General features: G+C 40.4%; 1 protein-coding gene across 1 annotated transcript; it reads left to right on the top strand.

Moving 5' to 3' along the window:
- Window positions 1-8669: 8669 nt before the first annotated feature.
- LOC113925168 (ATP synthase-coupling factor 6, mitochondrial-like) lies at window positions 8670-9103 on the top strand. Its single transcript, XM_027599767.2, has one exon. It carries the CDS (start codon window positions 8699-8701, stop codon window positions 9023-9025), a length of 327 nt encoding a protein of 108 aa, XP_027455568.2. The 5' UTR covers window positions 8670-8698; the 3' UTR covers window positions 9026-9103.
- Window positions 9104-14501: the final 5398 nt, after the last annotated feature.

Genomic DNA, 14501 nt, shown 5'->3' on the forward strand with positions numbered 1-14501 from the left:
TCCATGCTGAGTACAGACCCGGACAGAGGGCTTGATCCCATGAGATCACCACCTGAGCCAAAATCAAGAGTTGGATACTCAACAAACTGCACCACCCAGGAGCCCCTCATTGGCTGTATTCTTGAGCATAATCAGTTTCTTCTCTCTACACCTCAGTTTCCCTTTCCGTTAGAGGAAGCTTCATTTGATAGCCTCTAAGCCTCTCTCATCAATAACATTCCTTGAGTTCCTGGTGAGAATGTGTTAACCCTTTTCATTCACCCCATCGCATATTCCTTTGAGTTTATAAAAAGCAGTAGATATGGATGGGGAGTGCATCTGTCCCTTTGGGGGTCAGAAAATAGGACTTAGAAAAGGGACTTGAGACCCCTTAGATTATTCTATAAAGCAGAAGGGGAGTCAGAGATAGAATATACACACAGCATCTGCATTTTAAAGATTGGCTGAGACATCCAGGTTATTCTGGGGCTCAGATCCAGAGAATCGCATATAATCTGTCTAGCAAATTTAGGTTGGAACTAAAAGATGGAAAAATATGACTTTTAACCTTGATATAAGTCTGATTTGAATGTACAAGGATAAATCATGCCTGCTTTCTCTGCCCTCCATCTATTGCCACCATTTTTCTGATGATGGCAATGACGTTCTCCACAGAAGGTCTATCTTCCTAACCACCTTACACTGACAACATTATTTGTTTCTTTTTTTATTTTTATTTATTTATCCTTTTCATGCAGAACATGCCCTCTTTAATACCCATCACCAGGTAACCCATCCTCCCACCCCCCTCCCCTCTAGAACCCTCAGTTTGTTTTTCAGAGTCCATCGTCTCTCATGGTTCATCTCCCCCTCCGATTCCCCCCCCTTCATTCTTCCCCTCCTGCTATCTTCTTCCTCTTCTTCTTCTTCTTTTTTTTTTTTAATATGAAGAAATTAAAGTTCAGAATGGTGAGGTAAATTGCCCAATGTCACATAATTAGGAATTTCAAAGCCAGGGAATAAACCCAAATTTGTCTGATTCTAAAACTTACAACCTTTTCTACCACATCATTCAGTCCCTGGCACCATCTAAGAGTCTTCTACTTCCTGCCATGATCTTCTCCCAGAGCTGAGGCCAAGTGAGGGGAGGGACTCTGTCCAGAAGAACATACACCCAATACCTATATTATAGAGCTGTCATGAAAACCGAGCTGCTTATGAACAGGGCCACAGCACTTCTTGATATGGCTGTTTCAGATCCACCATGGATAGAACCTGGATTAGATCTACTTCATCCTAAATTCTAAGCCTCTAGAAAGTTAAGATATTATATAATCCCAGGGAATAAAGAAACATGAATGACTGAAGAAGCTTGGAGCCCCTGTCTCAAGCTTCATGAGATGGGGCTTCAGTCCCTCCTCCTAAATAAAAAGCAGTCAGAGATTACTACATGTTAGGCACATGTGCAAGATTGTGGTCCCCAACCCAAGGGAGCTTAACCTCTGGACTACATAAAAAGGCACAAGACATGTAAATGCTGAGCTTTATGGAACTAAAATACAGTACAACAAGAATGAGAAAATAAAGATCCTTAAGAACTAGAGAGGAAAGAGAAGATTTTCATGGAACAAGAGAAGTTTGAGCTGAGCCTTGAAGGAAAAATTGGCCAGAAGAAGAAAGAAGAGCCCTCTCAACACTGGGAACAGCATGAGAAGACGCTTGAGTGAGAGGAATGACCAGGCTTATATAGAAGACAGTGAGAAAATAAACCTCTATGAGGCCGAGGTCATAGGAGGAGACGGTAAATGACCTCATAGTAGGTTGGAAAGCCAATTGTTAGCAAAAGGGAGAGATTTGGTACCTAGGCCCCCTCCACCTATCTATCTCACTCTCTAGAAGACTGAATCCATGCACCTCTACCCACACAAAACAACAGGCAGACATATGCATGTATGCATGTGCATGCACACACACACCCCCTACTTTGTATTTGTTCCTGTCAGAAACCAGCCTGTGAGATTGTTGTGGATTCCAGAGGAGGGTGGGGAGGGCCAAGATAGCAGATCATTGAGGCTCTAATTACATATCTTTGAGGTGGAAATTTAGTAAAACCACAGACTTGGAACAACATAAAAGTGCATAAAACAGTCTCATCCGTTCATTATGCAAAGGAATTGCTCATTTATGGAGTTTGGATTACAGTAGAGAGCTCATAAAACAAAACGATGGTGCTTTATGGAATCCCATAAGTACCAGCATGTTGTTCTTGTCATGAAGAGCACAGCTGTTGGATTTAGCCTAACCAATGCTGTGGTAGGTCCCCCACCTACTGAGGAATGGCCCTACAGTGCCATCAACCTCCAAGAGTGATGAGGAAGAACAAGGACCAAGAGAAGCTAGCTGAGAGAACAACTACCTATAACAACTCTGAGATCATAGGGAAAAGGTTCCATCAAATAACTATTTATTAGGAGAAAATATACTATAAATAGTACAAATATTGTCATGCTGGGGGGTAAGGACTTGGAAAAGGAAGATAAGACTCAGTCACTGCCTTATACACTAAGAGAGTCACCTGTTTGTGATTCACGGAATTCTCTGGAACTTGGATACCCCACTTTAAAAAAATCTTGGCTCTAACTCATCTTAGTTTTTCTACATTTTATTATCTATCTTCTTTTTAATTTACATTAAAATTGCTTTGGGGAGGGGCGCCTGTGTGGCTCCGTTGGTTAAGGTCAGCCTTCAGCTCAGGTCATGATCCCAGGGTCCTGGGATTGAGCCCCACATGGGTCTCCCTGCTCAGTGGAGAGCCTGCTTCTCCCTCTCCCTCTGCTGCTCCCCCTGCTTGTGCTCTCTCTCTGTCAAATAAATAAATAATAAATAAATAAATAAATAAATAAATAAAATCTTTAAAAAAATTGCTTTGGGGAATGATTAAGTCACTAAAAGAGCATTTCTCCAAGTATGGTCTTATGGAATACTAGTTTACAAGAAAAAAAAAAATGTTTGGTGGATATATATATTGGGGAAATCTCAAATTAAATTCACACTCCATACCACGCCCCTTGGAATATATAGTGAGTGAACATTAACATTAATGTGTTAAAGGCTCTTGCAATAATGAAATTTAAATCTGTTTAACTTTGTTTAACTTGCTATTTCTAAAATCTAAGTAATCAAGAAACTTGTTTTTGTTTATTTTTGTTTTTATGTACAAAACAACTGTAGTTGACCATTGAACAGTGCAGGGTTTAGGAGTGCTGGCCACCCCCTACCTCCGTGCAGTCAAAAATCTACAAATAGGGCGTCTGGGTGGCTCAGTTGGTTAAGCGACTGCCTTCGGCTCAGGTCATGATCCTGGAGTCCCGGGATCGAGTCCCACATCGGGCTCCCTGCTCAGCAGGGAGTCTGCTTCTCCCTCTGACCCTCTTCCCTCTTGTGCTCTCTGTCTCTCATTCTCTCCCTCTCAAATAAATAAATAAAATCTTTAAAAAAAAAAATCTACAAATAATTTTTGGCTCCCAAAAACTTAAGTAATAACAGCCTAAGGTTGACCAGAGCCTTAACGATAACATAAACAGTCAACGACACGTATTTTGTATGTTATATGTATTATACATTGTGTTCTTATAATCAGGTCAGCAGGAGAAAAGAAAACTTAATTTAAAAAGCTATAAGAGAGGGTGCCTGGGTGGCTCAGTCAATTGAGTACTCCAACTCTTGATTTTGGCTCAGATCATGATCTCAGTGTTGTAAGATGGAGCCCAAAGTCAGGCTCTGGCTCAGTGTGGAGTCTGCTTCTCCCTCTCCCTCCCCATCTGATCCTCCTCCTCTGTTCCTCTCTCTGCTCTAGCCCATGCTCTCTCTCTCTCTCTCAAATAAATAAATATTTTTTGAAAAAAGAAAACCATAAGAGAAAATACATTTACAGTACTATACTATATTTGTAAAAAAATTTAAAAATCTGTGTATAGCTGGATCTACACAGTTCAAACCTGTATTGCTCAAGGGTCACCTGTATTACATCCTAAAGAACAAATGTTTTATTAAATAAGTTTTGGGAAATAATGACCTTTTTGGCTTTTTTCCAGTTTCTGTCTCCAGATATAAATTTGAAAATTGTTCAGTGACTTTTCAATACCTATTGCTTGATCCTTTTGTTTTAATGCAGCCTGGTAAATTTCTGTCCTAATCCTCTTAAATAGAGTTGTATTACTTACTCATAAGGAGATATGATTACCAGGTTTCTGAGTGGAACCAAGGAACTCATGAACTGCAGGTTTTCTGAGACTTAAAAAGTCATGTCCTGTTCGCCAGAGATAAGAACGGAATCAGAGTGCTCTGATCAGGGGCACTTACCCATACCTGGGTACCAAAAGAAAGACATGTTAGAGTGTCCTGTGTTTGTATGTTAGAAAGCAATGGTGAAACTGGAAGCAACCCAAAAGCCCAGCAACAAACAAATGGGTAAATAAATAGTGGGTTATCCATACTAAGGACTGGTGCTACCCATCAATCAAATGGAATAAACTATGATACAGACACAACATGAATGAAACTCAACATCATTATGCTGAGTGAAAAAAAGAGTACATACTGTATGATTCATACATATAAAATTCTAGGAAATTCATATAATCTATAGGGACAGAAAGCAGATCAGTGGTTGCCTGGGGATAGGAGCAAAGGGAAGGAAGGATTGCAAAGGGGCACCAGGACATTTTGGAGAGTGGATGATGGAAATGTTTGATATCTTTTTTCTTTAATATTTTTATTTATTTATCTGAGAGAGAGAGAGTGTGTGCGAGCAGGAGGGTGAGGGAGAGAGAATCTGAAGCAGACTCTGCACTGAGTGCAGAGCTAGATGCAGGGCTAGATCTCATGACTGTGAATCATGACCTGAAACAAAACCAAGACTTCATTACCCAATTCCCCAGAAATGTTTGATATCTTAATTGTGGTGATGGTTTATAGGTGTACACATATGGCAAGACTCATAAAATTTGTATACTTACAGATGTGCAGTTTATTGCATATAAGCAGTATCTCAAAAGAGTTGCAAAAATAAATTGAAATAAATAACATAAAATATATAACAAATTAAAATTTTTTTCTCGGGCGCCTGGGTGGCTCAGTTGGTTAAGCGACTGCCTTCGGCTCAGGTCATGATCCTGGAGTCCCGGGATCGAGTCCCACATCGGGCTTCCTGCTCAGCAGGGAGTCTGCTTCTCCCTCTGACCCTCTTCCCTCTCGTGCTCTCTATCTCTCATTCTCTCTCTCAAATAAATAAATAAAATCTTTAAAAAAAATTAAAAAAAAATAAAATTTTTTCTCTAGGAAAAAAATTAACATGATGAGAAATCTATGCCTGGCTTGCCTCTGATTAATGTTTTTGGTCATCAATGCTATTTAGATAATCAAAGTTGGTAAGAAAGTGAATGAATGAGGTCAGGACTCCCATGGGCTTCATTTCTAGACACTGCCTTCTACCTTCCTTTGTAAGCCACATAAACAAAAGTAACTCTGTCTTTCATTACTTTCTTACCGATGGAAGAGTCTTTGAAAGAATTTCATTTGGTTCCTAGAAATTTCAGGGACACAGAAGAAGGGGCCTGTCCACTGGCTTTTCTTTGATAGCAAAGTTTTTGTGATCCAGGGGAGTGAACTGATGGTTCCAGTCAAGGCTTGGCTCACCTTCTCTGACTGTACATCTTCAGTGGGGTCATTTTTTCTCTGTGTGTCTTTGGAGAATCAGACACTTCAGAGATGTAACAGATTTAAAGGATTAAAAAGACACCTCACCTTAGGGGAAACTAAGGCAGGAAAAGAGTTTCTTCATTCCTAAAATGAAAAGGTAGGAAAGTTCCTTCTTATTTGACATTTTGTGATTCTTTGAATTTTTCTCTGCAAGTAAGAATGGCACTGTGAGCATTCGAAACGTGTGGATGAGTTTGAGGAAGAGGAAAAAGAGGAATGAGGACAAAAAGAGGAATTAGCCATATTGAGTGCTAAGAGTCTGGTTTTCATAGTCAGACAGACTTTAGCTTCACCCCTGAATGGTGACAAGCCATGGTGAGCAATTCACAGCTCTGATCTCCTCTGCAATCTAGAGTTACTAGTAACTACCACACAGTTATTCTTAAAAGTAAATGAAAAAAAAATTTGTAAAAATACCTACCACAATGCATATATAGGGGGAAATGTCAATTTCTTCTCTACCTCCCAGAGACAAATAGCTTAAAAAGCATTTTGCTAAGAAGAGGCCTGTAAGTTTACTGGCAACTGCAGGTCCAAGGCATCCCAAATCCTCAGAACTGATTCAATGACAAAACCTAAGACCTCCTCAAACTATAAGGATCTGAGATTTCTATCTTTGTCTAACTGAACCACTTAAGGCATTTTTTTCCCTGGTCACTCATTGCCTCTGGGAGGGAGCCCACAATTTAGCAGGGCTTTTCTTCCCCAGCCATGAGGCTCTTGTCTTCCATGCCATCTTCCCAGGTTCTAAAGGGCTGCTTCTGGCATTTTGTCTTTGGTTGTCCACCACTCCCACTCCATCTTCAACCTTGTTTCCTTTCTTTCTTTCCCTTCTTCACTTTTTTATAGACAGCCCAGATCTAAGACACCTCTAGAGATCAGGATGGTGGAAACAGGTGGACAATTTCAATTGAGGGTTCAGGGCTTTGTGTGTCTCAACAAGTTAAGTCTATTAGGGCCAGAAACACTGAAAATGTGTGTCTGTCTTCTGCAGCTGTTGTCATAAAGTACACAGACTGAGTACTTTGTTTGTGGTGCTTAAAATAACAGGAAAATTTTCCCCCACAGTTCTGGAGGCCAGAAGTTTGAATTCAGTGTCAGCAGGGCCTCTCCTCTCTGATGCCTCGGGGGTGGATCCTCCCTTGCCCCTTCCAGCTTCTGGTTGTTGCAGCCATCCTTGGTGTTCCTTGGCTGTAGACACATCACTCTAATCTGTGCCTCTGCCAACATATGGCACAGCATTCTCCCTATGCATATCTAAATCCCTGAGTCTCTGTGACCTTTCTTTCTTATAAAGACACCAGTTTTATTGGATTAGGATTAACCTAATCCAGTATGAACTCATTTTAATAACACCTGCAAAGACCCTATTTCCAAATAAGTTCTCATTCTGGGGTCTGGATGGTCATTAATTTGGAGGAGACACTATTCAACCCAATATAGCATCCTGGATGTCCAATCCACATGAAGAGACTAAATCCTAGAGACTAAAGTAATTTAGTCTAGGTTATATGGCCAATTAATTAATGGCAAAAACAAAACCAGAGTTCAGGCCTTTTGCTCCCATATCCAGGGTGATTTCTAAAGCATCAATATGTGTCTCTAAGGAGCACCAATTTGGCTCCAAGCTCAGGGTGGGGAAAGGCAATGATTTAATTTGGGAGGCTTTCTGTGTGAATTAGGCTTATAATAATAATAGCCAGTATGTACTAGGCTTTAGAGGCATGGTCTCTAATCTCGACGACAATAGTTAACGTATTCAGAGAGCCTACTATGGGCCAGCCACTATCTTAGCACTTAAACATCTATTAACTTATTTAGTCTTCCCAACAAGATGAGGTCTGTCTGAATCCATAGCCCATGCCCTTCCTCTAGCACCCAACTGCATTAAATGAGAACTTAGAGTGAAAATGGCACTTTAGACAATCCCTATCCACCCCCACTGAATGCCTATGAGTAATTTAAAGCTCAGTGAAATTTGAAAATGTCCACCTAGGCTGAGAGTGAGGATACCACAAAGGATAGTTTTTTATCCAAAAGCCACCTGCAAGACAATTATCTGGGCAACTCCCAAAGCGAAATCTTTTAAATGTACCTGTAGATTGAGACAAGGAATGGTCAATTAAGCCCATTCCAGCTGATTGCTATGGTTTCTGGCCAGGGCAACTGACAAATGTGCATTAGCAGCCTCTGCCAGTCAGGATACAGATGTGGAAGCAATCTCTCTGGCATGATGCCATTCTAAAATAAGTAGAGGCAGAGAAGAGAACAGCTTAGGTCATCACTGCAAACAGCTCAGATTTTAAGGACTTCTAGTTGATCCCAAAGGCGCTGGCTCACCACTCATTATATGCTGGGGGACTGTGGGCAGTAATTAATGATTATCCAATGATATCAATTAAAACCAAGGAAAGAGCTCAGTAGGATGCATTAACTCTCAGAGAGAGTGTGCAGAAAGAGGGGAAGTCCATCTCTTCCTGGGCATTTGGGGATGGAAAGTGCTTGTGGATGCCACAGGGTATTTTAAAAGGGACTGGAATTTTCTTTGCCTCTGCCACTCGCTTTGTAATGATAGTTCTTAATTGAGGGAAAGCAAATGTGAAGGATTTGGGCTCTGAAGAGGACTTATTTTAAGATCACACCCTGGGTGCTGAACCAGCTTTTTAGGGGAGTCTGAACATACTCCCACTTGTCTGTATTTGGTGCATTAAGGAAACAGAAGTGATTCTCACATTTGTAAGGATACTAAGAAAGCAACAAAGACCACTGACCTGGAGCCTTGAGACCTGTGGCCCTGTAACAGCTCTACTACTGTCTTACTATGTGATTTTGGATAAACCCTTTAACCTCACTGAGTCTGAGATTCCTCATTTCTCAAGTAAGAATAACAATACATGAGAACGGTCGCAGCCGCGGAGGCTCTGGCAGCTCGGGACTGAGTGCAAGTAACAGAATCACCATGATTCTTCAGAGGCTCTTCAGGTTCTCCTGTCTCATTCGGTCCGCAGTCTCCGTTCATTTGAGGAGGAACATTGGTGTTACAGCAGTGGCATTTAATAAGGAACTTGATCCTGTACAGAAACTCATCATGGACAAGATTAGAGAATACAGAACTAAGCTACAGGCATCTGGAGGACCCACTGATATTGGCCCAGAGTACCAGCAAGACCTAGAGAGGGAGCTTTTTAAGCTTAAGCAAATGTATGGTAAAGCAGACATGAATACGTTCCTGGACTTCAAATTTGAAGATCCTAAATTTGAAGTCATCGAAAAACCCCAGTCCTGAAGAAAGAATGTAAAATTTATTTGGTAACTTGTCCTAGATTAGTTGTACAACTGTATCAGAATAAACATACATTTCTCAGCAAAAAAAAAAAAAAAAAAAAAGAATAACAATACATGTTCTTTCCTTCTTTGTGGACTATTATGAAACTTAAATAGGACAATATACACAGAAACACTTTGAAAAGCACAATTTTGGTAGTGAGGACAGAAAGTACTGATGACAAGAGCCAAGAGGAGCCACTTAGCCACCAACTATCCTTGGGAAACTCAGAAGGTCATCATAAAACTCTAAGTGCACTACAGGCTTGGTTCATGGAGTTTTTTGCAATCTACCCAAAGTGATGAACCTAAGGGCCTGGAAAAATGCCCAAGGAAGCAATAATGTTTGCACATGACTTCAGAAGGTTCCTGGCCTTTTTAGGACTATCCATGGGCCTCTAGCAAGTCCCTGAACCCCAGATTAAAAGTGCCTGTTCCCAGGATCAGGAACATGATAATAACAGCCAGATCTGGGTTAATATACCTTGAGAAAGAATGTCACAGTGTCACTGGGGACCATTCCTAGCAGATTGAAAGTGAGGAAATACATTATTTTTTATATTTATCAGGATCATCATGAAAGTAATACTGTCTATTTTTCAAGCAGTATTTAAGGGTAACCTGCCACACATTTCCTAAACATGTTCTAAGATGTAGCTTGTTCTACAGTTTGCCCTTCCATATGTTCCCATCTACTTCCTGTCTTTTAGAGATTCATCAAAATTTCTGGGCACAGAGGACCACCCCGGCTGTTTTCAGCACAATCATGGATTGATTTCCTTTTTATATCTCTGCTGTTATTTCAGAGGGATTTGGGAAACAGGGGAGACAAAGATGTAAACAAACATATAAAAACCCAGAAGCTCCTCATTTCTTTCAGATGATACAAATCTCTACCAGTTTCACCCCTGGAAGGCCAAATGGGAGGACCTGCCTTGGTTTGCTTTTGCAGTGTCCTGTCAGGCCATCCACCTAAATTATCCATCCTGAGCCCTTGAATGCCAGCATCCATGCAAGGGACCATCCCAGCCATCATGAGCCAGGATAGGAACAGTACAGCAGCAGCGGCCAGATCTCAGTTGATATAACTTGAGCAGGAATGTCTCAACATCCCAGTAGTGTGCATGTGTCCCTGTGACTGAGATCACTGGTGCACTCTCCTGAGAGACTATGTGGCCTCTGCTAATTGGGCAGGTGTGAGCATTCGTTTTATGTCCAGGTATGTGGGTTTGCAACCGAGAGTCAGGACATCACAGAGGTCAAGAAAGCAGACTCCAGAGGTACTCACTAGCAGCATGATGTTGAACAAATCCCCTAACTTTTTTGTGCCTCAGCACTGTCAACAATAAAACAGGGGCAATATTTACTTCATGTTGCTACTATGAAAATTGAATGGGTTAATACTTATAAAATGCTTAGAACAATGTCTAGTAATCATAGTAAGCACTCAATAAATGCAAGATATTTGAGGATGGGGATAAAGGAGTGTTATAGAGTGAGTGTTTGTGATCCCCTAAAATTCATATGTTGAAGCCCTACCCTCAATGTGATGGGGTTGAGAGATTTAGAGGTGGGGCTTTTGGGAGATAATTAGGTCTGAATTAGGTCATGAGGGTGGAGCCCCCATTATGGAATTAGTGTCCATGTAAGGGGAACAGAGACCAGAGTTCTCTCTTTCCACCATGTGAGGACACAGTGAAAAGGCAGCCACCTACAAGTCAAGAAGAGAGCCCTTATTGGGACAGAATCTGCAGGAATTTGACCTTAGACTTCCCAGCCTCCAGGACAGCGAAAAATAAAAGCCTGTTATTTAAACCACACATTCCATGGCATTTTGTTATAGCAGCCCAAGCTGACCTATACAGGGGGTGTAATAGAGTTCTCTAGAGAAACAAAACTAATAGGATATGTGTATGTACATATATAAACATACTTCATTTTATTGTGCTTTGTTTTATTGTACTTGCCAGATAATTGTGTTTTTTACAAATTGAAGGTGCAAGACTATAGTGGAAGTAACTGCAGGTGTGGTGGAAATAGAAAAAGAATAGAACTGGAAGTGGAGCCTGAAGATGTGACTAAATTGCTGCAATCTCATGATCAAATTTGAACAGATGAGGAGTTGCTGCTTATGGATAAACAAAGAAACTGGTTTTTTTGTTTGTTTGTTTGTTGTTTGTTTTTGAGATGGAATCTACTCCTGGTGAAGATGCTGTGAAGATTGTTGAAATGACAACAAAAGACTTAGAACATTATATAAATTTATTTGATAAAGCAGTAGCAGAGTTTGAGAGGCTTGACTCCAATTTTTAAAGAATTTCTACTGTGCATAAAATGCTATCAAACATGCTACAGAGAAATCATTCATGAAAGGAAGACTCAATGATTCAGTCAGTATGTCAAATTTCATCATTGTTTTTATTTTAAGAAATTGCCCCAACTTTCAGCAACACCCTTATCATCTTATCATCAAGCAGCCATCCAACACCAAGGCAAGACCCTCCAGCACCAAAAGATTATGATTTGCTGAAAACTCAGATGATGGTTAGCATTTTTTAGCAATAAAATATTTTTAATTGAAGTCTATAATTCTTTTTTTAGACATAATGCTATTGCATACTTTACACACTACAGTATAGTCTAAACATAACTTTTATATGTACTGGGAAACCAAATAATTAATTTGACTGGCTTTATTGTGATACTTTATTGTGGTGGTCTGGAAATGAACCTGCAATATCTCTTAAATACAGATTTGCCTGTATTTCAAAATTGGTATATATAATTGTGGGGGCTGGCAAGTCTAAAGTCCATGGGGTAGGACAGTAGGCCACAGACCTAGGAAAAACTTGATGTTGCAGCTCGAGTCCAAAATCAACCTGGAGGCAGAATTCCCTCTTCCTGGGAGAATCTCAGTCTGTTTTTTCTTAAGGCTTTTGACTGAATGAGGTCTTCCACACCGTGGAGGGTAATACGTTTTATTCAAAGTCTACTGATTTAAATGTTAATCTTATCTAAAAAGTATCTTCACAGTAACATGTAGACTGTTTATTGACCAACTGTCTAGGTACTACTGGCCTTGCCAGGTTGACACATATTAGCACTAGAAATAGCCATCACAGGGGTGACTAAAGATAATGAGCAGGTGTACATGTGCACTTCCTCAGTGGCAGACTAGACACATACCATATATTTAAAATGCCACAGAAGCCAAAGCTGTCTTTGAATCGGGGGGCTTCTGTCACTAGATTTGCTGAAAGTAATTGTAGGGGGCTATGTGGGCCCATGTCATTAGCACACTTGGAGCAGCAGCTCTCAGTGGAAGCCAGATAGCAAGGGTCTGCTTTGGGGGCAAGTGCAAGGTCCAGAAGGCTGCCACTTAGGCCTCCCAATAATTATTTTCTGCTTGGTGATTAGCCTACGTTATCTCCTTTGGTCTGCCTGGCCACCATGGAGGAGGCTGGGTAGGGGTCCTCATGCCCATTTCACAAAGGCATGTATAAAACTAGAGGCTACCAACTAATAAGGACAGAATCTAAATTAGACCTTCACTTTTCTGGCCCTTACTTCAGGGCACTTTTTCACTACATCAAAGGGTCCTCTAAGTCCACAAATGGGCTCAGCCTGTGATGTCAGGGGGAGGGAACCAAAGGAATTAAGAAGAAGCAGACAATGTTATTATCTCAAGCTTAGTTTCTTTATATACAAAATGACACAACTAGATCATAAGTTCCTAAAGGATGGAAACCTTTTCTTTCCCTCCTAATATATCCCTGTCCAGGGTGTTATATAGTGAGCATTCAGTAAATGCTTGTTTAATAGAATGGTAGGTAAGAGACTGTATTGGTTTGCTGCCATAACAAAGTACCATAGATTGGGTGCCTTAAACAACAGAAATTTATTTTCTCATAGTTCTGGAGCACGGAAGTCCAAGGTCAAGTTTGGTTTCTTCTGAGGCTTTTCTCCTCGGCTTATAGATGGCTGTTATAGATGGCTGTCTTCTCCCTGTGTCCTCACATGGTCTTCCCTTTGTGTGTGTCTATATCCTAATCTCCTCTTCTTATGAGGACACCAGTCATAATGGATTAGGACCCAGCTTAACAACCTCATCTTAACTTAATTACCTACTTAAATTCTAAATACAGTCACACTCCAAGGTACTGGTAGGGGTTGGGTCTTCAACCTATAAATTGGGCGGGGGGCATAAATTAGCTCAAATCAGGGGCTTATTAGTCTCTTGAGTCATTCTAGCTCCGACATTCGACTTTTCTGATGGTGAATCAGGAACTTTGGCTAGGCCTTCCTCCCACTAATAAACAGTTTCTGGCAAGAATGACATGTTAAACTCAACAATAAGAGAACAAAGAACCTGATTTTTTAAATTGGCCAAATTACTTAACAGACATCTCATAAAAGAAAATACACAGATAGCCAAAAAGCTCAAGGATATGCAAACTTAAACAACAGTGAGACACAACTACACACCTACCAGAATGGCCAAAATCTGGAAACCTGAAAACACCAAATGTTGATAAGGATGTGGAACAACAGGAACTCTCACTCATTGCTGGTGGGAATACAAAATGGTACAGCCACTTTGGAAGACAGGTTAGTGATTCCTTACAAAACCAAACATACTATTAAACATTCCAGCAATTACACTCCTTGGTATTTACCCAAAGGATTTATGTCCACACAAAAACTTGCACATGGATGATTATAGCAGCTTTATTTTATAATTGTCAACACTTGAAAGCAACCAAGATGTCCTTCAGTAGGTGAATGGATAAATAAAGTGTGGTACATCCAGACAATGGAGTAGTATTTAGTGCTAAAAAGAAATGAGCTATCAAGCCATGAAAAGACATGGAGGAAACTTAAATGTATATTACTAAGTGAAAGAAGCCAATCTGAAAAGGCCACATGCTGTATTTCAACTATATGACATCTAGAAAAGGCAATACTATAGAGAAAGTAAAAAATCAGTGATTGCCAGGGGTTGGGTGGAGAGAGGGATGAGTAGGCAGAGCATAGAGGATTATTAAGGCAGTGAAAAACTCTGTGTGACATAATAATGATGGATACATGTCATTCATTATACATCTGTCCAAACCCATAGAATGTAAACACCAAGAGTGAACCCCACTGTAAACTATGGACTTTGGGTGATGATGATGTGTCAGCATATGCTCAGTTTTTAACAAACGTAACTTTCTGGAAAGGATGTTAATAGGAGAGGCTATGCATGTGTCAGGGCAAGGAGTGTAAAGAAACTCTCTGTAACTTCCTCTTAATTTTTCTGTGAACCTAAACCTGCCCTAAAAATAAATTCTTTAATAGTGTTTTTTTAAAAGACAACACTCTATTGTTTGTATAATTAGCCTGGCAATGGGCAAAATCTGGGGGGAGACAAGGGAAGACAAGTGCATAGTCCAGTG

Source organism: Zalophus californianus, chromosome 2, assembly GCF_009762305.2.
Source record: "Zalophus californianus isolate mZalCal1 chromosome 2, mZalCal1.pri.v2, whole genome shotgun sequence".
In the NCBI taxonomy this organism is placed as follows: Eukaryota; Metazoa; Chordata; class Mammalia; order Carnivora; family Otariidae; genus Zalophus; species Zalophus californianus.

Coding starts and splice junctions, on each gene's coding strand:
- LOC113925168 (XM_027599767.2), top strand. CDS start 8,699: ATGATTCTTCAGAGGCTCTTCAGGTTCTCCTGTCTCATTCGGTCCGCA.